The 23,038-nt window shown below is 38.6% G+C and overlaps 1 protein-coding gene across 2 annotated transcripts; it reads left to right on the forward strand.

Moving 5' to 3' along the window:
• The first annotated feature begins 578 nt into the window (after nucleotides 1-578).
• On the forward strand, nucleotides 579-19,828 carry ANXA1 (annexin A1). Of its 2 annotated transcripts, XM_060762190.2 has the most exons (13): nucleotides 579-687; nucleotides 3,372-3,451; nucleotides 5,192-5,285; nucleotides 6,726-6,820; nucleotides 8,575-8,688; nucleotides 10,962-11,052; nucleotides 11,488-11,567; nucleotides 13,158-13,214; nucleotides 13,779-13,872; nucleotides 15,583-15,678; nucleotides 17,304-17,362; nucleotides 18,205-18,327; nucleotides 19,426-19,828. In XM_060762190.2, exons 2-13 carry the CDS (start codon nucleotides 3,386-3,388, stop codon nucleotides 19,483-19,485), a joined length of 1,029 nt encoding a protein of 342 aa, XP_060618173.2. In that variant the 5' UTR covers nucleotides 579-687; nucleotides 3,372-3,385; the 3' UTR covers nucleotides 19,486-19,828. The 2 variants fall into 2 exon arrangements, with proteins under 2 accessions (XP_060618173.2, XP_067320531.1); XM_067464430.1 differs by lacking the exons at nucleotides 579-687; nucleotides 3,372-3,451 and adding an exon at nucleotides 4,051-4,095.
• Nucleotides 19,829-23,038: the final 3,210 nt, after the last annotated feature.

Consider the following 23,038-nt stretch of genomic DNA (forward strand, 5'->3'; position numbering starts at 1 on the left):
TGGGACTCAAGTCTAAACAACATCTTTGTGCATGTCTCATAGACACCTTATACACATAGCTGAAGTTAATTTATACACAAATTTAAAAATCATTTTGTGTATGAAACAAATGCTGTGTACATTGAATAATCTGAAAGCAAGCTGACATGGATAAAGGGTGCCCAACTTGTATTAGTGTGTCAACACTGTGAGAATAAAAAGAAAAAGTCAGAAATATCAGACTGATGAAGCATGAAGGAAATTATGGGTGAGAACCCTTAGGAGGAAGAGTGAAAATCCACCCTGGAACAGAATTGTTGTCTGCATCTCTTTTGGTGCATAAACAATTACAGAGGATGTTGCACATTACAAAATCAAAACATTTCTTAACACTATTGAATTCAATCTACCGATACTCCTCTGTCGCCTTCCGTATTCAATCTGCAGTTTTGCCATTAGCTCAGATATCTATTTCTTCACTTCAGTGGCCAGTTTGTTTCAAAGACATGTGGGTGTGTCTATCATCTACATCACATGTTGAGCCATTTCCACTGAGCAACCAATCCTTGGAGTTGGAGAAGTTAATCCTGGTTGCTAGGTGTGGCTTCCAATGACTTTATAAAAAGCAGAAGGCTTAGGCTTAGTTCTTCCAGTCAGTACTTTCCCAAATCAGAAAACAGAGTTGGTGTGACTTGTGGAAAAGAAAAGGTATGGTTTCTTTAGACATCATTTCTTCACTTGCTGTAGAAGTGTGTCGCTTTCTGCACATGTTGATGTGGCTTTTTTTCCCTGCACAGAATGTGAGAATAGTATTGTAGTTTATCTAAGCTTCTCCAATTGTTTTGAAGTTGTGTGGATATTAGGGCAGCTGGGGTGGGAGTGGCAAAGCTTTATAGTGTCTAAATCTAAACGTCTGAATATAAAGTTTTCTTAAGTTTGTACAATACAGGTTTTTTTTAGAACCGACTTGCTCCATGCTGTGTTTGTTCATGTTTCTATGGACAACTGAATTATTTTTAACCACAAAAGTCTGTGTCAAGAGGGGAAAAATGCCCCTCCCTTGTATGGAAACTTACATGAGGCCACTTCCCCTGCAGTTATGATGAGGTTGCTTAATTATTTGGGAATAGTAGAGCTCAGTTCTCCTAAACTTGAAAATATTAACAGCATATGAAAAGCAAAGTGAAAATTTAAATAAGAGCTGCCTTCTGAGAAAGCAAGGGAATGAAACAGTCCAGTTTTTCTGTTTACACGTAAGCAGCAACTCAGCAGCATGAGTAAGCTCTGTGGAATTCTACTTTTAGTCTGTTCAAACTTTCCACAGATACATAAAAAAGAGTGTCGGGCCATTTCCTCCTCACTGGTGGATTCTTTTCAGTCATAAAACAAGTTTTTCAAAATTTTTCACGCCATCCTGGCTGTAAAATTTGTAGGAGTTGCATATAAATGCAGGCTGACTGCAAGGGTAACTGTTCTTTTAGGAAGTGAGTTTTGTTGGCAGTCTTAACCACATTTACTTGTTACAAAGTATATCACCACACTCAAGACAATGGGATTTCACTTTTGTATGAATGTGCTTGCATGTTTTAATTGATGCTCTATACATACAACAGTCTTTAAGCTGAGTGACTAATGGTCCTCCAACTGTTGTTGGCTGTGCCTGCTGGGGATGATAGGATCTGGAGTGAATATCACCAGCTGGACCATAAATTGCCCACTACTTTGCCCTATCATACTGTACTACATTTATATTGGGACAGGATTTGTCTTCCTGTTTTCCTGAAAGCATTGCATGGGACATGTACTTTGGGGATACTGCGGCCCACAACAAATGATCCCAGAAACATAGTTATGAGGTTGTAGATACTTCCAATGAGATTCACGTGTTGGCTATTTCCTGCAATGTGTGGTTATCTTTTATAACCTATACTACTTCCAAAAAGATCTAACTGGGATCACATTTTAATAGATCGGGGTGTGGCCATCCCACATCCAGTTCCTGAAAGTTTTGTGTCCCATCACCAGAGGCTCTTCTTTTATTCAAATATTATCAAGGCTTAACATATGGCTGCTTGCACAAGTTTTGCAACCATCGTCTGGGTTATATCATAACAGTATGCAAGAGATCTCTACAGTTGTATTTCAAGGGAGAGAACTAGAAATCTCTAGAAGGAAATGAAACCTTCCTAACCTACAAACTCAGGATTCTATAGGCTGGAGCCGTGGCAGTAAAAGTAAAATCAAATTGTTATAATTAAAGAGCGTGGTTAAAATTAGTCTCTTTTATTAATTTTAAACTGATGTGTTGAGTCTTTTATGTACAGCTTTGGGACTGGGCTATGGGATTGTTCTTCGTTCTTGTAGTTTGAAGCCATTGTCCCGCGTCCTGCTGCTTTGGAGACTAGGACTTGTAACAATTACTTCAAACTACAGGAAAGGAGATTCCACCTGAATATTAGGAAGAACTTCCTAACTGTGAGAGCTGTTCAGCAGTGGAACTCTCTGCCCTGGAGCATGCTGGAAACTCCTTCATTTACCGGTTAATCAAAAGCGCATTGTTTTTAGGGCTTTACAGAAAGTGGACAGGGTGCACACTAGTCTAATCTCCGTGTGGAGAGGGTTCCAGGGCTGGGGGCCACCACCGAGAAGGCCCTCTCTCTCGTCCCCACCAACCACACTTGAGACAGAGGTAGGAACGAAAAAAGGGCCTCTCCAGGAGATCTTAGAGCTCGCACAGGTTCATCGGGAAATATGTGATCACAATGATAGGCTGGACCCAAACCATTTAGGGCTTTGAATTGGGACAGGAAACTTATCAGCAGCCAGTGGAGCTGTTTTAATAGGGGAGTGGCATAACGATATTAGTGCACAGCAAACATGATCACTATGCTGGCTTTTTAATTTGATCACATGTTGGACACTTCTCAAGTGTCTAGAACTGTATGATGTATTGGTGAATAATGAGTGCAGTAGGGTATGCAAGTAGGGTAGCCTTTTGCAGCTGACAGATGGTAATTTTATCAACGCCGATTGTTTTTAAGTGTAGACCAAGGTCTTTAGGCACTGCACCCAGTGTGCCGATCACCACTGGGATGACCTTTACTGGCTTGTGCCAGAGTCTTTGCAGTTTTATCTTTAAATACTCATGGGATGGTGCATGAGGTCTCTTCCAACTCTATGATTCTATGAAACAGCATGTCACACAGTTTCTCCCAGAGTAAAATGAGAATACCACAGAGGACTCTGACTCATTTAGAGGCCTCCGGGCAGATGTGGGAGGAATATTTGTCTAATGTGCTGGCTCTTGGAATGTCCTGAATAACCAGAAGAGTGTTTAAAATGAATGTACAAAAGAGAATTCTACAGCATTTTATTCTCATCTCTTGTTGCAGAAACATAAATCAACATGGCTATGGTGCGAGAATTTCTGATGCAGGCCTTTTTCATTGACAATAATGAACAAGAATATGTGGTAAGTGGTGTTTTAAAGAATTTGGCTAAGATCCTGTTCAATCCAGTAGAGTATATTATTACACAGACATAGCAACAGCTTTCTGGTGGCCATCCTGTTACCTGTTCTGAATCCTGGAGTGAGGCAGAGGTGTATCCTTTGCAAGTTGCTTGTTGAACAGTGGGGTAAGGTAGCACTGCTTGTTGAAAGGGATACTGGGTACTTTTTTGTGTAGGCGTGTGAAAAGTACAGTTGTTGGCTTAGTCTGGAATTATGCTACTTTAAAAATTCATGAGATTCTCATAAATCAATAGGTTATTTGAAGACACACACATACTTCAGTGTGTGTGTGTGTGTGTGTGTGTGTGTGTGTGTGTGGAGAAGAACAAAGTCAGATAGCCAGTCACTCTCATTTTCAGGATTCTACATTCCAGTTTCCTCTACTCTCCACAGTCAACATTTTATATTTGTGAAAATGATTGGTTCTTATAGCTCTTTGTGCTAGGATTTTTTTTCTAGTTTTGCAAGGGAATTCAATACTAATGCATAGCAGGTGTGGGAAAACTTTGGCCTTTCAGAAGTTTGGGGTTTCAGTTTTCTAAATCTCTATCCAGAATGGCCAGCGATGACGGATTATGGAATTTGTCATTCAAATCATCTGGAAGGTATTGATTCCCTACTATAAATGCTATCAATACATGCAACGTGACCAGTGATATATCTTCCTTTTTCATAGGTTTGCGTAGCAATTTTAGTACTGAGAACAAAAGTAACTCCTTTATTACATAACTACCCCCACTATCACCACTTTTATTTATACCCCCATTTGCCCCAAGATTGGGACAATCTGAAAAAAAGGCATCTTATCAGAACCATAGCCTAAATTCAATTTTTAGTCTCAAGTTAAGTAATTTCATTGAATTAATTGTATTTGTAATTTTGGGAGCTCCTATGGGGTCATGGATCTCCACATATGGGTCTCCTATACCAGTGGTTCTCAACTTGTGGGTCCCCGGGTGTTTTTGGCCTACAACTCCCAAAAATCTCAGCCAATTTACCAGCTGTTAGGATTTCTGGAGGCCCCCCTACACAGCCCTATCTCCTAGAATATCAAGGCAGAAAATCGCACATTATCTGAGTGTGGTCTCGGATAATCCAGATCAAATCATGGGGTTTTCTGACTTGACATTCTGGGATACAGGGCTGTGTGGAAGGGCCTTGGGAGTTGAAGACCAAAACATCTGGGGACCCATAGATTGAGAACCACTGCTCTAGACAATGACCCTGGAGACCAAGTTCCAATTTTCTATTTGGCCATGCATGACTTTGGGTAAATGATGCTCTCTTATCCTTGGAAGGTCAAGGATAATTCCTCTAAACATGTCTTTTAAAGAAAACCCCATGATACTTCACCATAGGGTTGTCATAAATCAGAAACCACTTTGAAAGCACGGAACAGCAGCAAAAAGTAAATCAAATTAATCAGTCCTTAATTCGATGAGTTTAGTTTGTTTGAGAACAATTTATAACATCTAGAATCAATTTATTTCCCACCTAGTCATATGTGGAAGCCTTTCATTGCATTAAAAGTGATTACAATTACAGTTGTAACATCCAAATACTCAAATAGGATGTTATATATATATTCATCTTCAAATTAATGTATACTTTAACTGGATGGCTCTAAGTGGATGTTTGAGGGAGAATAGAAAGCTAAAGAGAATGAAGATTTTTAATTGATTTAACTTTTAATTGCTCTAGAAAAATTCTAAAACTGGGTCAGCTGTCCACGCTTATCCTAGTTTCAATCCTTCAGCTGATGCTGCCGCACTGGACCAAGCCATAAGAGCCAAAGGTAAGTTGAAAAGAATAAAGTATGCAAATGAATAAAAATAGCTTGGGGCTAAAAGTGTCCTGTATGAGATTAAGTGTGTTTCCACTCCCAAAAGGAGTTGGCATTTATCTGCTTCCACTTTCCTTGTTATGTGTCATTTCTTCTGGAGAATTCCCTAACCTTTGGAAATGGGTTTTCCAGGAATACAAGATGATAGAGAAGGAAATTAAAAGTGGAGATTCAGGAAAGGAACAGAAGCTAGTATCAAACCACTGTTCCTTTGAAAATGTGTAGAATATACTGACTCCTCCAAAGTTTCCATTGAGAAGTGTCTCATAATTGCATGCAACATGAGAATGCACGTGGAAGACCTTTTGCCTGAAACTCCCACACTGAAATTTCTCAATTTTTAGAAAAGCCAGCATGTCATGTATGTCCACTAAGGTTACATATCACTAAATGAAACTGAACAGCATTAGAAAACCAAGTTTTGAGGGATTTTCTCCTGTGGAAGTAATCTGTAAACACTTTTTAACAAACTCCTTTTAGTCATCATTCATTACTCATTCTGGCTGTTATTACTTCTACTTTTTGAGACTGACTTTGGAAATATTGAGCTATGTGCAGTTCAGTTATTTTTAATGGGTAATTGAGGCCTTTTTCACACAGCTGAATAAAATCCCATATTATCTTTTTTGAACTGGGATATATGGCTGTGAGGACTCAGATAACCCAGTTCAAACCAGATAATGTGGGCTTTTCTGCCTTGGTATTCTGGGATATAGGGTTGTGTGGAAGGGCCCTGGGGTAAAGGGTGATGATGGTTAAATGAGTGTCTTCTTAGTTATTTTTCAAAAGCAATGACATTTAAATTTTTGTAGGAATTGCATTACCATTTTTATTTTACAGGGAATATTTTAGTTACTTTAAACAGCCCTTTTAAGGCATTTTATGTGTATTTTTTAACAATGTATTTTCTAAAAATATGCCGTTATTCTACCAATTGTAAAGTGTTCTTTTAACTAAAACCTAAGCAAAAAGCTAAATAATAAAGTGAGCCACTTCTTTACACTGTTAATAGTACAAATTACTTTTCTAAGCTTTGTAACAAGTTGCATGAAGAAATAGATTTCACCAAAAACTATTAGGGATTATAAAGATTATGGAGTGTTTCACAACAGTCCATGGCAAATCTGGTGGTAAAAGGCACCACAAGACAAGATACAGAGCGAAAGAAGGCAATTTATACTCCTGTAAATGGCTTAGATAGAAATGTGGAAATAACCTGAAAGGATTTTTATTAGGTCCAAAAATATGAAAATAATTCAGCAGCAGTGGCCCAGGCTTTGTTCAAGCATCAGCATTATAATTCTGTTAATAATATACCAAATACTATGTTGTGTATTATCAGTTCAACTTGTAAGATTTATAATTACAGACACTTTTCTCGTCACATTTCAGGTGTTGATGAAGCAACCATCATTGATATTTGTACCAAAAGAAACAATGCCCAACGGCAGCAGATCAAAGCTGCCTATCAGCAATTAAAGGGAAAGGTACTGTCTTTCTCTCACAAAAAAATTGCCCTTATCACATATCTTTTGTACCCCCCCTTCTGTTGGCCTTTAGTATTATATGATACTTTTTTAAAAAATGGGGAAAAATAAAATGTTATGCTGACAATTTTGATGACTAGAATGGAGATTTCTAAAGCTGGGCAAACAATACCCTCAGAAGAACTGTGTGCTCCTTGAGTTGTCTGTGGTGTGCTAAGATCTGGCAACTAAATGGAGGATCAGACCTCCAGAAGTTTACACAGAAGTGATTATCCTTTTTGAAGCAATGTCCCCCTCTCACATGTTCTTTTTTTTTGGGGGGGGGGGGGAGAGCTTTGGCTAGTCACTTCCAGTTCTGAAAAAAATGGATGAACATCGACCTCAGGAATCTTGGAGTATTAAATTACCATGACTCTCAGATATTCTAGTGCTCCCGATTCAGTTTGCTTCATTTCTCAACCACCATGATCATGTGATTAGGGACCTCATTATACTGATGGGCTCACAGTTCTGTTTTGCCGGTGAATTGAAGGTGCACCTGGTGCCTCACACATTCCCCTTTTCCTTCCCCCATAACATGGGGGCATTGGGACAAGGAACAATGGCGCCCTGTCCCCATCGGATGGGGATGGGGAAAGGGTGGTAATGTGCATTGCCCTTTCCCCTATCAGAAAGTGGAAGAGGGTCAAAAAATGGAGCTACCCAAGAGACACCTTACCTTTCATTGTTGGCAAGGAAGTGTCTTGTGAAGCTTCTTCACCACTTCACCATGAATGTAGCAAGGCGATGGCCAATGTCATGTGATGGCGCTCGGCAGGCCCCTTCCTCGAAGGGGAGCAAAGACCCCAAAGACCCCAGTGTGATGAACTGGTAAGTTTCCTCTACATAGCTCCCCACTTCTGGTGGAAGTTCCTATTCACTCGTCCCTTGTGTTTTATTTTTTCCTAAGGCAGTGGTGAGCAAAATGTGGTCTAGTAGCCCCATGAAGCTCTCCCCCCCCCCCCATTTGTCCACAAACTTTAGATTCCAAAATTTTATTTTCCTCTAGGACTTCATGATTTGAGGAATTTTTTTTTTAGTGTTTTCTGGGGCAGCCCTCCAGAGTCCAGCAGAAGGGAAATGCCTATCTTCAAACTGTGGCTCTCTAGCTGCTTGGGCCTCCAACTCCCAGAATTCCTGACCATTGAACAAACTGGGTAGAGCTTCTAAACATTAAAGGCCCAAACAGCTGGAGGGCCTCAGTTTGAGGATACCTGGCCTAAAGGATCTGCAAAAGCTGCCCATCACTACCCAGGATTTTACCTACAATGATTAGTTGAAATTTAGTGAACTAGGGCACAGGATATTTCCCACTTTAGAATGGAGGTGAAAAGAGCAGCCTACACATGGTAGTAATTGGAAGATAGTGGAGATAGTGATCGATTATAATTTTATTGTTTTAATTGATGTATGTCTTGTCATGTTTTTATTTTTATTTACAAATTTTAACTGTTGGAATTTGTATGTTTTAATGTTGTAAGCCACCTTGAGTATGCATGCAGAGAAAGGTGGGGTACAAATATTCTAAATACATAAATAAATACAATATATGCTCTCCATGGGGAAAGGAAGGCAACAATAGTCTGCCCAGCAAAAAGACTTCCAGAAGATAGTGCAGATTGATGAAGACCTTTCTTCTTAAGATAGAGCTTTACTCTCCACATTATTCTTTAAATGGTCATATTATATGTATGGGGTTTTGTTTTACTTGTCAGCCCCTGGAAGATGATTTGAAGAAAGCACTGAAAAGCCACCTAGAGGATGTTATCTTGGCTCTTCTGAAGACCCCAGCCCAGTTTGATGCTGAAGAACTCAGGTGGTCCATGAAGGTATGTATATCTTGCAAAACTTTACTGGCCATTGAACCTGAAGGAGAGCTACTCCCATAGGGCTACTACTAAGATTGTTTATAGTTTTGTATTTATCTTTACAATCCTTAGACTTTTCCTGACTGTATTCTAGTTACCTTGTACTGTGACCTTGTATTGGCTGTGAGAGTTTTATTTTCTCCAACATCTAAATTTAAAAAATCAAGATCTTCCTGGGGTTTTTTTTTTTTTTGCTGTTTTTGATTTTTTTTTTAAGTGAAGAGAAATGAATTCATTAGGCACATCTATGCCCAAATTAGAGATACCTCTGACCCTTCTGGGGTCACCCTGCATTATAGACAGGCTACATCTTTTCAATAGTTAAAACAAAAAAAAAAAACACACACACACACTTGGGCATTATAGTTTAGGAGAGATGTGGCTATCAGAGTTTTCAAGGGATAAACATCTACAAAGATGTGATGGGCTGAGGCACTTAATACTCACATCTATATAGGCATATATGCTGGAAGGTGGTGGGCTCTTATGGTGGTGATGATGATGATAGTAAAACATTTTCTTTCTTACCCATCTTTCCTCCACTGAGGGAAACCCCATAGCTGTAAATAAATTTCCTCATGTAATAGTCGCACCTCCCTTTTTATGCGATAGAATATGGTAAGTTTAAAAGACATAGGTATAACATTTAGACACATTAAAATCATTTATACCAATAAAATGCCAATTTAAAATTTATAGTTTAAAATTGACTGAGTAAATGGGTTGGTGAATTGGAAACTTTAAAGGAGTTAACCAAGCTGCTGAATCTTAACTACAGAATAGCTTTGACATCTTGGATACCTCCTTTATATTCATGATTAGAACATAAAGGGCCGTAACCTCATGGAGTAGACCACGCTCGATGATTAGAACATAAAGGGGTTCAATACTCCTCAGAATCATAAGGGCTCAGTGGGCAAATGCACTTTAAAACAGAGATTAAGAAACATGTTGCTGAACTGGATGTCCCCTCACCATCATTGGCTATGTTGGCTGCACTGTTGGTTGTTATTACTTTAAATGTTACAGGAAAAAAAATAAGATTGGTTCCTCGGGAAATTTGAGGCCATCTTTTTCTATAATACAATGATGAAGGTCAAGTTGTTTTTTTAAAAAGTAAAATGGAAGCAATATTTCCTACCAGACTTCATTGATTGCCTACCAATAAGCTCCTGAAGTACTCTTTAAATTTTGCTTGGCCATAACTTCTGAAAATACAGAGAAATGCTGTTAGGTTAAGTGTGTGTGTGTGGGGGGGGGGGGGGCAGTACAGATTAGAATGGGGACTTTTTACAAAATTGCACTCATTCTCTTGTGAAATATATAACTGACATTGTACTAATATGAAGGAGAGCAATGAGAAGGCCACATACAGACAAGGTGGAAGTTCTTGAAATCTTTGCATCTCTTGGTTAGGCAAGATATTTTAAAAAGGAGAGGAAATGTAGAAACAGGATATTTCAAGTCGTACCCTCTACATATTGTCTCTGAGATGTAACAGAGTAGAAAGGTCAGACTCTGCAGGCTGCCAGCTGGCATTCTCTAGATGAAATGATGGTGCTAACTTTTCACCTAGAACAGTTATTAGGCTGTTGAGAGTGAAAGGAACACATGACTCATAACATTTAATTTTTAAGAGGTGATTAAATAGACCTTTCTATATCTTTTAAAATATTGTTTCCCTTAGTGAGAAATTTCTTTTAAAGTTGTCCAGATAGAAATCGTACATTTCTGTTGTTTTGTTGGAATGTAATTCCCAACATTCCCCACTATTCTCTGAGCTGGCTAAGGCTGCTTGGATTTGGAGTCCACAAATTTCTGCTGGCTCCCATGATTCCCATTTTTGCCGTAACACATATCCTTTGTTGGTTTGTGGTGAAAGGACCTCTGGTTGTTTTCATACTTAAATAACTGTTGCACTTTCTGTTCATGTATTTTGAGGGTTATCTGCATGGAAGAGAGATGTTATTTGTAACACAAAATAACATGTTGGCCCATTATGGCTACTTACTTGATTTCTGCCTTGCTTTCCAACCATGTCCTGAAAGCAGGTTTTATACTTTGTATACAAAACAACTGAAGCAAACATGGTTGTGTGTGTAGATGGGAGAAACCCTGATTATTCATAATGTGCTATAATGTTAAATTATTACACTGTTGCTACCTGTCTCTATATCTTGCACTTGGAAGATCAAAGCACTTTAGAAACAAACACTGATTTACTTTAAAAACAGGGTCTTGGAACTGATGAAGATACTTTAGTTGAGATTTTGGCATCCAGGAACAACAGAGAAATCAGAGAAATTTCCAGAGCATACCAGGAAGGTAATTTACTGTTTATTTCATTTTAATAAGGTAATAGAATATCTCTTTTGTGACCAGATTAATAGTTTGCTGAACTGGGCAGTATGTTTGCTAATCGGTATTAAGCAAAGGAAATGAATGTTTTGTATTCTGGTCAAAATACAGAATTAAATATAATCTAAGGATCTGGTTGCTCAGATGTTTGTCTTCTGATGAAATTAGGCAATGTGTGGCAGCTGCACAGTATGTGTACTATGGTTTGCCCATGCATGGGACAAAAAAAACCCATATGTATTAGGTACTACTAGGCAGAGTGCCAGTATGATGTAATTGTTTGAATGTTGGACTAGAACTTGAGGAAACTAGGGTTTGAGTTCCTCCTTGGTCATTTAACTCCCTGGGTGGCATTGACCAGGTCAAATTTTTGTTTTGATTATGATTTTTATTCTTTTCTAGTTTTTAAGAGAGATCTGGCCAAAGACATTGCATCAGATACATCGGGAGACTTCCAGAAGGCTTGTCTTGCCTTAGCAAAGGTACACTGTTTCAAAACAATTATGCTTCTAGGCTTAAACCTAAAAATGGGTTTGTTTAAAGGTAATCTGAGCTAGAATATCAAAAATTCATACCCAGGTTGGGTTGTCACAACCTAGGGCTGAATTTGAAAATTCTACGGCTTCAATCTCACCATTCGGAGTCCCCTTCCTCAGTGAACAACTCTTAAGACACATCTGTTTGATTTCCCCATATTGGGCACTGGTTTCCATTGTCAAAAATGTTAACATGTCCCCATTTAGGCCCAAATGCCAAAAGTTAGAGCTTTAAGTTACAATATATGTTCATTCATGGTCTTGCTTTTTTGAAGAATCATAGAACCCATTGAGTTGGAAGGGAGTGCAAAGGTCTCTGCTCCAGTCTTCAGTTAAATCACTCCCAAAATATGGCCATGTAACATCTGTTCAAAGACCTCCAAAGGAGCTCCACTCTCTGAAGCAATGTATGAAGCAACTCTTACTATCAACTAGAATTTGTTTTCAAATATTTAGGTGGAATCTTTTTTTCATGTAATTTAAATCAACTAGTCTTTGGAGCAGCAGAAAACAAGTTTGCTCCATTTGCTACATAATAACCCTCCAGATAATTAAATATGACTATCCAATAACCTCTCAGTTTTCTTTCCCCAAACTAAGCAACTGGTTCACCAAATTATTCTTCATAAAGCTTGATTTTTAGACCTTTACCATCTCCTCTGGCCCTTCCCACCCCTAGAATATGGTCTCTAAGACTCTCTCTGAAATTTCATTTGGGGTGCTTTGAGACAGAGCCAAAATGCGCATTTTAAATCTAGGACAAAAACTCCAGGGAATTGACAGCAGGTCCACACAGAGACCTGTCAGTTCTGGGGAAAGCGTCCTCACTGTCCTTAGAGTCTTCTTTTGTAGTAAATCAAGATGGAAGGCAGATGGGGGACATCTGGTTTAAGTTGGGTTTTTTTTAATGTACTCAGTTATGCACTGAGTCATAAATGTACACATGGGAACATCTTAACTAAATACAAGAAGATTCACATGTGCACATATGAGGTCCAGCACATAATGGAGTGATTTTTTTTTAAAAAAAACTTCTGTTGGATCTCTCTTCACCCAATTGTTGTTTAATATTATAATTGATATTATAAAGTTTAAAAGAAAGCATTTCAGAGAGTTCTAACTGCTTTCCACTTGTGCTTCCCTTGTGCCCATGGCTTCATGTTTTGACAGCTCAATCAGCTGATCAGTTGTTCTGGGCTTTTAAAAAGTGTACATGTGCTGGATCAGACTACACAGGGGGAGGGAAGGAAAGCATGTGTTTTGTATGGCTGTAGGGATACACAGTCATGCAAAGCTGCACATTTTTTCAGGTGGAATCGGGTTTTAAGGACACCTTTTTAACATGTGGTTTTCAGCTGTTAACCTGATTTCACCTACATTTTGGCTAAACGTTGTTTAGCCAGCCACCTGCCTTCCTTTAACTCCGTTGCTTCCAGGTTTTTAGTCATGTGTAAAAGGGCCCTTAGTCTCCAAGTTTAAATAGGATTCACCACTCACAATGTATAAAGTGGTAAAAGTGAACTTCAATTTTTGCAGGGTGACCGTGATGAAAATCCTCATGTGAATCAAGAACTGGCAGATAATGATGCACGGGTAAGAGTAATCTACATCTCTTAAACTAAAATTTCTATGTGTCCTATCAAAGTGATCTCTGAATTAGTGAATCTACTCTCAAGCATTTATGCACACCCCAGCCTTTACTATTTCTTCCCTACCTAAATTACCATATATACTCAAGGACAAAATTATGGATTTTGATATGACACATGGATGTTGAGGGTCATTCCATGCAGAGAGAAAGCACCAATGCCAACTTGGGAGACCAGTCACCCCTGACTGCCACCAAAATTTCCTCGCTCAAGCATTTAAAAAGACCAGGAGCAAAGAAGGGCCAGTCCAGCAAAGAAAGTACAGAAAGTTGGGGCTTTCAAAATGTTCTCCTAAGACAAAGCTCTTGTTTTTCACCACTCTTATCAGAGAAAGTGTGGTTACTTGCTCACTAAGAATTATGATACCATGCTCACATTGACCCATGGATAAGTTGGTCTAGGTTTTGTGAGTTGATTTTTTTGACTAAAATTTCTAGACATAAACATGAGTATATATGATATTTTGATTGTTACTCTTTGGGTTCATTCTACTGCTTCATTGAAATAGGCCTTGTATGAGGCTGGAGAAAGAAGAAAAGGAACGGATATCGGCTGCTTTATCAACATCCTCACTTCAAGAAGTCCCAACCATCTCCGCAGTGGTAAGTGGAATGCAATTATTTATGTGAAGAAGTCACTGTTATTTTAAAGCTGGCTGGCTTCATATGTAAGAAATGATTAAAAACACAAAATGTTACTGCTGAAGAATATTCATTTGAAGCCAGCTCAGTCAGAAGGGGGGGGGGGGGTGTTCTCATGAGATGAATATATCTTAACTGAAAGAAGAAATGCATAAATGTGAAGTGATACAGAATTTTCAGGAAATCAGTTTGTTTACTAGTTAAGAAACTAGGAGGAAAATCATCATAAATTACATTGACACAGGAAAGTAATAGTAATAATTTCAACATCTTTCTCCTTGCTGTGAAGAGTTGTTGAAAACTGCAGTTGAAGGATTTATTCTGTATCAAGAATGGCATTTTCTGGGTAATATGTTTCCTGTTCAAAAAATGTTTTCTGCAGGAAAAAATCACATGCATTTTCATACTGAGTAAATCCCAAGCTGAAAGGTTTGACCTGTGTAAGATTCTCATTGTTATGGTTTCCTGAAAAATTTTCTATCTCCACTCTCTTACAAAAAATATTGGACAATGGAATACTGTATTTACTTAAGTCTAATGCACCATTGAATGTAATGCGCACCCCAAATTTCAAAACTCTGAATTTAAAGAAGTATTTGCTGCTGTATGTGATGTGCAGCAGCAAAAAGTGCACTCTGTCATTTGGCTAAAAAAGGTGCACACTACAGTTGCAGTCTGCTTAGGATTCATTCTTTTGCTTTGGCTCAAGATTAAGACTTCTGTACTATGCAAATCTAGCCTAGTTTTTGCAAGGGAATTTAGCCAAAAATTGTGAGCATTAGACATGAGTTAATAGGATATATTGTTTTTGAATTGGCTGGACCCCTTTTGCTGGATGCATTTAATAAGGCCTGATCCAATTTAGGTTCTGATTTGGTGATTCAGAACATGCCACAAAATACTCCTAGCTGAATCTGAAATCTAGATCTGGATTTTAAAGTGGGAGTCCAGGTTGCCACTTCTCTTGTTTCCTTTATGCACATCTAGGTGAAACACTGTGCATCTACTCTGTAGAGTTAATGCAGCTTGATACCGGTTTAACTGTCATGGCTTAATGCTACAGGTACTGTATTGTAGTTTGGTGAGGCACCAGCACTTTTTGATAAGAGAAGACTAAAGGCCTTGAATAACTCAGATTCTCTTGATTCCATAGCACTGACCCATAGTGGTTAAAATAGGGTCAAACTGCATTAATTCTATTGTCTATGCACCATTATAGACATGGTAGAACCTAAAAAGGAGATTAACTGCACAACTGCGGACAAGGGGCTTAGGGGATTTTTTTGTTTTGTTGCTTTACAAAGCAAACATGACACTTTTTGTGTGCCTGTCTTGACTGATGTTTAATTCTAGGTTGACAGGTTATTTGAGGAGTTAATTTCTGAATGAACAAACTGATCTCAGAATGTGTGTGATGAGGTATGTAGAATAATTGCAACTAAAAAGCCTCTGAAGCAAATCAACACTAGTAGTTGGGAAAGATGAAGGAAATGCTTTTAAGGACCTTCTCCTAAAATAGACATGCACACTTACACCATTTTACTTCCCTTGACAGCCTCTCTCGCTCAAAAGCAGGTGGTTATTTTCCCCAAATAAGTGAATACATATAAGCTTTAGAAGGGTGGCCATCTGCTCTAAATTTCCAGTGTTTATAATTTCTTTGATGTTCAGTTTTTCAGAAATACGCCAAATATAGCAAGCACGATATGAACAAGGTTCTGGACCTAGAACTGAAAGGAGACATTGAAAACTGCCTGACTGCAATTGGTATGTAACCATGTTCCACATCTGATTCATCTGATCCTATGTTATTGTCCTCATTGCTCTAAAACACTTCTACAGCTGATGGAAGGAACCAGAGAAACAGTTTTTATCTCAATACCTCATACAGGTATTGAAGCAAAAGAGTGTATGTACGAGAAAGAGTGAGTGTGTGGGATGTCCTGGCCCACTTTGGATTTAGGGTCCCGCCACTGGTGGTGTTTGCCTTTTCCTTCTCATTTGTTGTGTATTTTGGCAGTTGGTGGAATAGCTTTCCAACTTGCTTTCCCTGACAAGTCAGTAAATAATTGAATCTGTATTCAGAGTTGGGTCTTATAATTCTTTTGTTTTTCTCCCTCTGATCTTTGCTGGTTTGGTCATTGCTGAATTTTTCTGGGTTGGTTGCAAGGTCCATAAACCAAGATGCACTCTTCTGGTAATTAAGAGGCAATAGGCTGCCAGCCTGTCTTGCTTATTGAGATAAAGATTTGGGTACAAGGACTGGAGAACCAAATCAAATGGGGAGGGAAAATAAAGATACCCAATAAGTTTCTTAGGTGTTCTTTTTGCAGTCAAAATGATTTTCAATTGATGCACATTTATCTGAAATTTTGTGGATCTGAAATGAACTTTTTGAAGAAGACATGCTGCACAGGATTTCATTGTAAATCATAAGCAAAATAGGAAAGTAATTGTGGTTTTAGCAATGATAGATGCTTTGAAGCCACTCCAAATGGATTTACAAAACATCTGAATGAATTGTCATTGAAAGGTTAGCAATAAAACAGTTCTAAATACAAGTTGAAAGTCTCTTATTCTGAAGGAGCAGAAGCATTTTGGATTTTCTTTCAGATTTTGGAATACTTGTATTTGGCTATAGATATATAATGAAATATCTTGGAGATAAGGCCCATGTCTAAATAAAAAATCATTTATGTTTCATATGCACCTTATACACATAGTGTGAAAATAAAGCCACACGATAGTTGCAGTAATTTCGTGTGTGGAACAAAATTTGTATACCTGAAGTGTCACTATTTCAGCTATTCATATGGACAATTTCAGATTTGGGAGTATTTCAGATTTTGGAAATTTCAGATAAGGGATGCTCAACCTGTACTGGTCCCTAAACAGACTTCATGGTAGCTTCAATGGTAGGAGCATGCAAACGCTAACAAGGGCAATGCAAATGTTAGAGAGTCATGGATAAAACATCTAAAGTAGTTTAATAATGCCACGGCAGTGGGACCTCTCTGCATGTAATAAATATCTGCTGTCCACTTTTTTGTAATGAAAAGGAACTTTAAGAGAAGATACAGTACATTTAGGAGATAATGTTTTCCATTGTTATTAGCTGCCAACTTTCAATCCTGTCTCTCCAAGCTGCTTTACCTCTCCTTGATAGGTTTTAGAGGTGAATGTTTGTTACTACAAAATAGTAAAATCTCCCTCTCCATTCACTGCTTCTCTGCCTGGAGTTCAGCTCTGATTCTGCAACATGGTTTTGCATCATGTTTAATTAATTCTGAGTATCCAACTCACTATCTTCAGGATTTTCATTTGTTGTTTCTACCCTTTGTGTTTTCCTTACCCTCCTATCCTAAGTAACTCCAGTTCTGTTCCATTTCCAGTGAAATGTGCCACAAGCAAGCCTGCTTTCTTTGCTGAAAAGCTCCATTTGGCCATGAAGGTAAAATATGTTTTACTTTTGTGATACAAAAGGAAATTCTGCTCTAAAGGGGGGGGGGGTGCCTGAGCACACTGATGCTACCTCCATATGCATTGAATGCAAGGGAGGTACAACAAGATTTCTATCTGGACTGACAACGGTGGTGAAATTTATTTTCAGAGCAAAGGCTGAGAATTTGAGATAAAATGGAAATATCATACTTTCAGGGTTCATAGATACCAACAGTGGATCTAAAGAAACAATATTATAAGGCAAAACAATGAAACTATGATCTGACTTCATACATATGTGTTTAGTGTATATATATAAAACACAGAACATTTTGTGGTGGTGGTGTGCCTTCAAGTAGTTTCCAACTTGTTCTGACTTAAGGCAACCAACCTGATCACATGTTTTCTGGACTGGAAGTATATGGCTTGTCCAAGGTCAGCCAGTGAGTTTCCATGGCTAAGTGTTGGTCTCCAGAGTGCTAATCCAATGCTCTAACCAGTATGCCATGCTGGCCCTCAGACATCTTGTGGCTTTCCACATTTCCCAATTTTCTTGGGCTAAAACCTTTATCAACATTGGTCATCAGGGCCAATGATGAATAGTAAGAGAAATATATAGACTAGTACTATTTTGAAAATATAGCTCTCTTCGAAATGGTTTTAAAATATTTCTATCTGCTGGAGATTTATGAATTTTCTTTGTTTTCTGTTCTTTTGATATATGAATTTTAGGAAGTCTGGCATATAGTGATAACAACTCTGAAAATCCAGAATAGTGCATAAACAAGAGACAGTTAAGAACAATAGACCACTCTAATGGTGATGTAATGAGTTGTCATGTCTCATTAACAGGGTTCTGGAACACGCCACAGAATTCTGAATAGGATCATGGTTTCACGTTCTGAAATCGACATGAATGAGATCAAGGGTTTTTATAAGGCAATGTACGGGAAAACCCTCGCCCAGGCTATATTGGTAAGTAAATTGGGATTTGGGGCGGGGGGTGGGGGGGGGCAGCAGTTTAAAAGTTTATAGCAAACAAGATGGGATGGCTAAAAATGTCAGTCTAGAAATTTTGTTTTCTTAGTTTGAAAATAATTTTAGAAAATAAGTTATGGGAAACAATTACTTTTCCTAGTGACCCAAATTAGCAACACCGGGATTTCTATTGTAGCATGTCCACCAAAATCATAAGACCATGTCTGTTATTTTGCTATGTGAATTATTTAGAAGAAAGCCTGTTCTGAAAAAAAAGAGAAAATTATCTTGGGAGTGTTTATAAGTACACAACAAAGTGCTAGGCACTGAGGTCTGACTAGATCCCTCATTGATCTCAATGTAAGAGTTTTTGCTTGCCTAGATTCTAATTCACTTATGGTCTTAAACAAAGTTTGAGTTCTATTTTTATATTTCTATAACTATTGAAATCACTTTAGGGGATTGGGGGATTTGCAGTTTCCAGGACTTTGGTGCATGCTTCATGTTGCAAGTAGAACACATTTAGGAATTAAATATGTGCATGACACATTCTGGCTGGACTCCAACATGGCTTTTAGTATAATAGCTCTCTCTCAGCGTAGCTATGGAGACTTGAAAACCAATGTGCATATGGTGTCGTTGCCTCTGGAGTTAGGTAATAGACATTAGGGCTGGGCTTTAGCCCAGCAGGTTAATCACCAAGCTGCAATAAATCTTGCTAACCAGAAGGTTGATAGTTCGAAGCCCAGGTCAGGGTGAGTGCCTGACCTTTCAACCCAGCTTCTGCCCACCTAGCAGTTTGAAAACAAGTATGTGAGTAGATAAATAAGAACCTCATTAAAGCAGGGAGGTATTTTAGGCATGGCAGGAGGAAGTTTACAAACAAAGAAAAATGCTCTTTTGCAAGGAAATGGAGTGACAGCACTGCTCTGTGGCCGGAGCCAAGCACAGCTGAAAGATGGGAAAGCCCAAATATGTACCTCTATCTGTTGTCTGTCTTGTCATTGTACAACCGGCATTGAATTTTATTCTGTTACTAACAGTAATGGGCTGCCATATTTTAGATTAAAATGACATGGTTCTTTTTCTCTGTAGGATGAAACAAAAGGTGACTATGAAGCCATCCTGGTGGCTTTGTGTGGTGGTGACAACTGAGTTTCAAGTACATCAGATGCATCGAACCACTCTGTTGAAGATATTATTCTTTTAAAGCTCAAGCTGTTACATATATATGTATGATAACGTCTCTAAGCAGAGAGTAATCTCTGAGATTAGTGCCTAATTTTCATATTTTGTAAAACTGTAGCCTACCTTTAAAAATCTGTTTTTAATGACTTCTGTGGTATTATCTGCTTTTTCATACATTATTATTCAAAGTCAAAGAGCATATTAAAAATGGCTGTATTTGCTTTTATAAGGTTAGCCAATATTAAAGGTACAGAACTTGCCTAAACAGGTCAAAGTAACATTCCAAATAAAGTTAGGTTTGTCATCTCTACTGTGGCTCTTTATTTTCTCATTCAGGTTTGGATCTTATTCCTGTTGTTTTTCTTTCCAGTATGTAAGACTGACGTATTCATTTCATTACTGAGTCTACAACATTTGCCCCACACACAAAATTGGAGATGCCCCTTAGCTCTGTTTATTGGACCTCCATATTTCTGTCCATATCATGAGGTTTCAAAATGGACTTGCAATGGAGCTATGCACCCCCCTCTTTAAGGAATGGGGTGGGTGGGAAAAAGAAATAGATGAGAGTGAGAAACATTATGTGATGGAGAGATGGTGGGGATTATATCCACTCAATAGATGAAATCAAGTGGGAAGGGAACAGGTGATAGTGAACAGTGAGAGGAAGGATCAAGGGAAGCTGGAAAAGAAAACAGGGAGAGCAGGAGGAAAGGAGGGCATGAAGTGTCACATAGATGTTGCATTCCCAAGTGTGGTCTACATTGTAGAAGGAGGGAAGCTTTGCAAGTGGCAATTGATGATCAGGGAGAAGTGGGGAAGCAGGAGCATGGCAATTACGGCTGCCTATTCAGTCATGTTTAGGGCTCTTTTTTCTCCAGCATGTGCACTTGTTGGGCAGAGAGAGGAAGGAAATGACTGCAGAGCTGGTGCTTGAAATCTGGGACAGCTGCAGAGAAATGCGTCCTGTTTTTTACTTTCCTTAAATGCCTCTCTCCTCCGGCTCCCATCCACTTACACTATCCTGCCCAAGGGAGGGAACATGTGTTCTAAAGATAATGTTTTTCCATGTTCACACCCCTAACTGCAATGAAAGTTGATGGCCAGCTATAGTTTAAACATACAAAAACATCATTAAAATGGCATTAAAATAACACTTAAACAACAGTTTAAAAACACTGCAAAAATGATACAACACATTCTTAAAAAGCCTTTCTAAAAATGTGTTTGCAAAATCCTGTCAAAATAATAAAAGAATTCCTACCACCAAAAACACAGCAAGGAAGAAGCCTAGCTTATCTAGGAAGGAAGTTCCTGAGACTTTAGGTCAGTGGTTCTCAACCTTCCTAATGTCACAACTCCTTAATACAGTTCCTCATGTTGTGGTGACACATAACCATAAAATTATTTTTGTTGCTACTTCATAACTGTAATGTTGCTACTGTTGTGAATCGTAATGTAAAAATCTAATATACAGAATGTATTTTCATTCACTGCCCAAATTTGAATTTGGTTGGGGGGCAGGATTGATGTTGTCATTTGGGAGTTGTAGTTGCTGGGATTTATAGTTCACCTACAATCAAAGAGCATTCTGAACTCCACCAATGATGGAATTGAACCAAACTTGGAACACAGAACTCCCATGACCAACAGAAAATGCTGGAAGGGTTTAGTGGGCATTGACCTTGAGATCTGAAGTTGTAGTTCACCTACATCCAAAGAGCACTGTGGATTCAAACAATGATGGAACTGGACCAAATTTGGAAAGAATACTCAATCTGCCCTAATGTGTTTGGGGAAAATAGACTTTGACATTTGGGAGTTGTAGTTTCTGGGATTTATATTTCACCTCCAATCAAAGAACATTTTGAACCCCACCAACAATAGAATTGAACCAAACTTCCCACACAGAACCCCCATGATCAACAGAAAATACTGTGTTTTCTGATAGTCTTTGGTGACCTCTGACACCCCCTCATAACCCCCCCCCCCCCAATCTGGAGATCTGATCTCCAGATTGGGAAACGCTGCTTTAGATAGTCAACGAGACCCCATCTACACTGCTATATAATGCAGTTTGAAGCTGCATTGTATGGTTAATGTACTCATATAATGCATTTTAACTGCTTTGAGCTGTATTATATGAGTCTACACTGAATATTTAATACAGCTTCAAACTCTTAGTGCAATATTAATAATTAAGACCAAAAACAAGCATTTTATCCTTGCAATGTGTTGGTTCAGCTATCTGGAGGGCCAAAGTTTCCCCCAATTAATTGCAGAATGTCACTTGTCATAAATCAACAAGAAACGTATTGCTGGCCTTTTTTCACCCCTGCTTTGTGATGGAATAGGGGTTGCTTTTTAAATCTGTGACATGAATAATTTTGTGTAGCTCGAGGCCCTAATTCTTACAGCTAACTTAACACCTGAAGCCATTATACATGCAGAAGATACTTTCAAGACACTTGAATTAATAGTTAGTTTGCAGATAGACAAGAAAGAAAAGTTGCCTGTTTCACAGTGAAATTACCTGCACCAGTTCTAGGCTGGTCTGTTTTGACTCTGTAATTATAAAGCAGGATGTTAGGTTCTGTCCTCCCATATTTACAGGTTAACAAAAATCTTTGAATGTTTCACGTTCAGAGTGCTATATGCATTTTTATTTTTCCGTTTTTCCCATGCTTACAATGGTCCCAAGGTCCCATGGTCACAATGGTCTCCCAAAAATGAGAGAAAGACCTGAGTTCTCTTTCTGAAGTCGAAAGAGATAATCAGTGCAGCAGGTTCTGAATGTGCAACATAGAGAATGTGGCTTGTATGCTGCTGGCAGAAAAAAGCTATGAAGGGCAATCAATTAGGACACAGGAAACATTTGAAGCTCTCCTGTAAACAGTCAGGATTTCCAAAGAATTGATTCTGTTTTTCCCATGTATAGCTTGCATCCCTTTTTATTGCCCTTTGAACTTTTGAGCCTATTTTCCATTGTCTTGTTTCACTACTTTGCACTATATTCCATCAAACTTGGCAGGAACCTTTAAAACAGAAACCAGTTTACTGTTGTTCTCCAAATCTTTCCTAAGCAAGCTTGCAACAAGAGGTTTCTATTGTGTTATATGCCTTGTTTCCTTGTTCTCCTTCCTCAGAGAAGTATGAGATGTAATTCCATGTCTGGTGACGTCATCAGAGAAAAGCTTTTTATGATGCGTAAAGAATGGCAATGCAATACCTTGTAATATAGTGGTTCTACCTACCCCTCTGTGAATGCTTCCTAAGAATAGTAACAGGGAGGGCAGATTGCTCCCCACCGTAGTATTTAACACCAACAGAAAGTTTATGAAATTTGTCAGCAGGGATGTTGGCATGAGATACTCTTGGTATGGTGATGACACACAACTCTGTCTGTTTTACATGAAGTAGAACTGGTAGTTAAAAGTGGCCCTACTCTCAGGGCTTCCAAGTCAGAAACTGTGGAAGAAAGAGGCATCAGATGTCTCAAGAAGGGAGCCGCTGTATCTGA

The sequence above is a fragment of the Anolis sagrei genome, chromosome 2 (assembly GCF_037176765.1).
Source record: "Anolis sagrei isolate rAnoSag1 chromosome 2, rAnoSag1.mat, whole genome shotgun sequence".
In the NCBI taxonomy this organism is placed as follows: Eukaryota; Metazoa; Chordata; class Lepidosauria; order Squamata; family Dactyloidae; genus Anolis; species Anolis sagrei.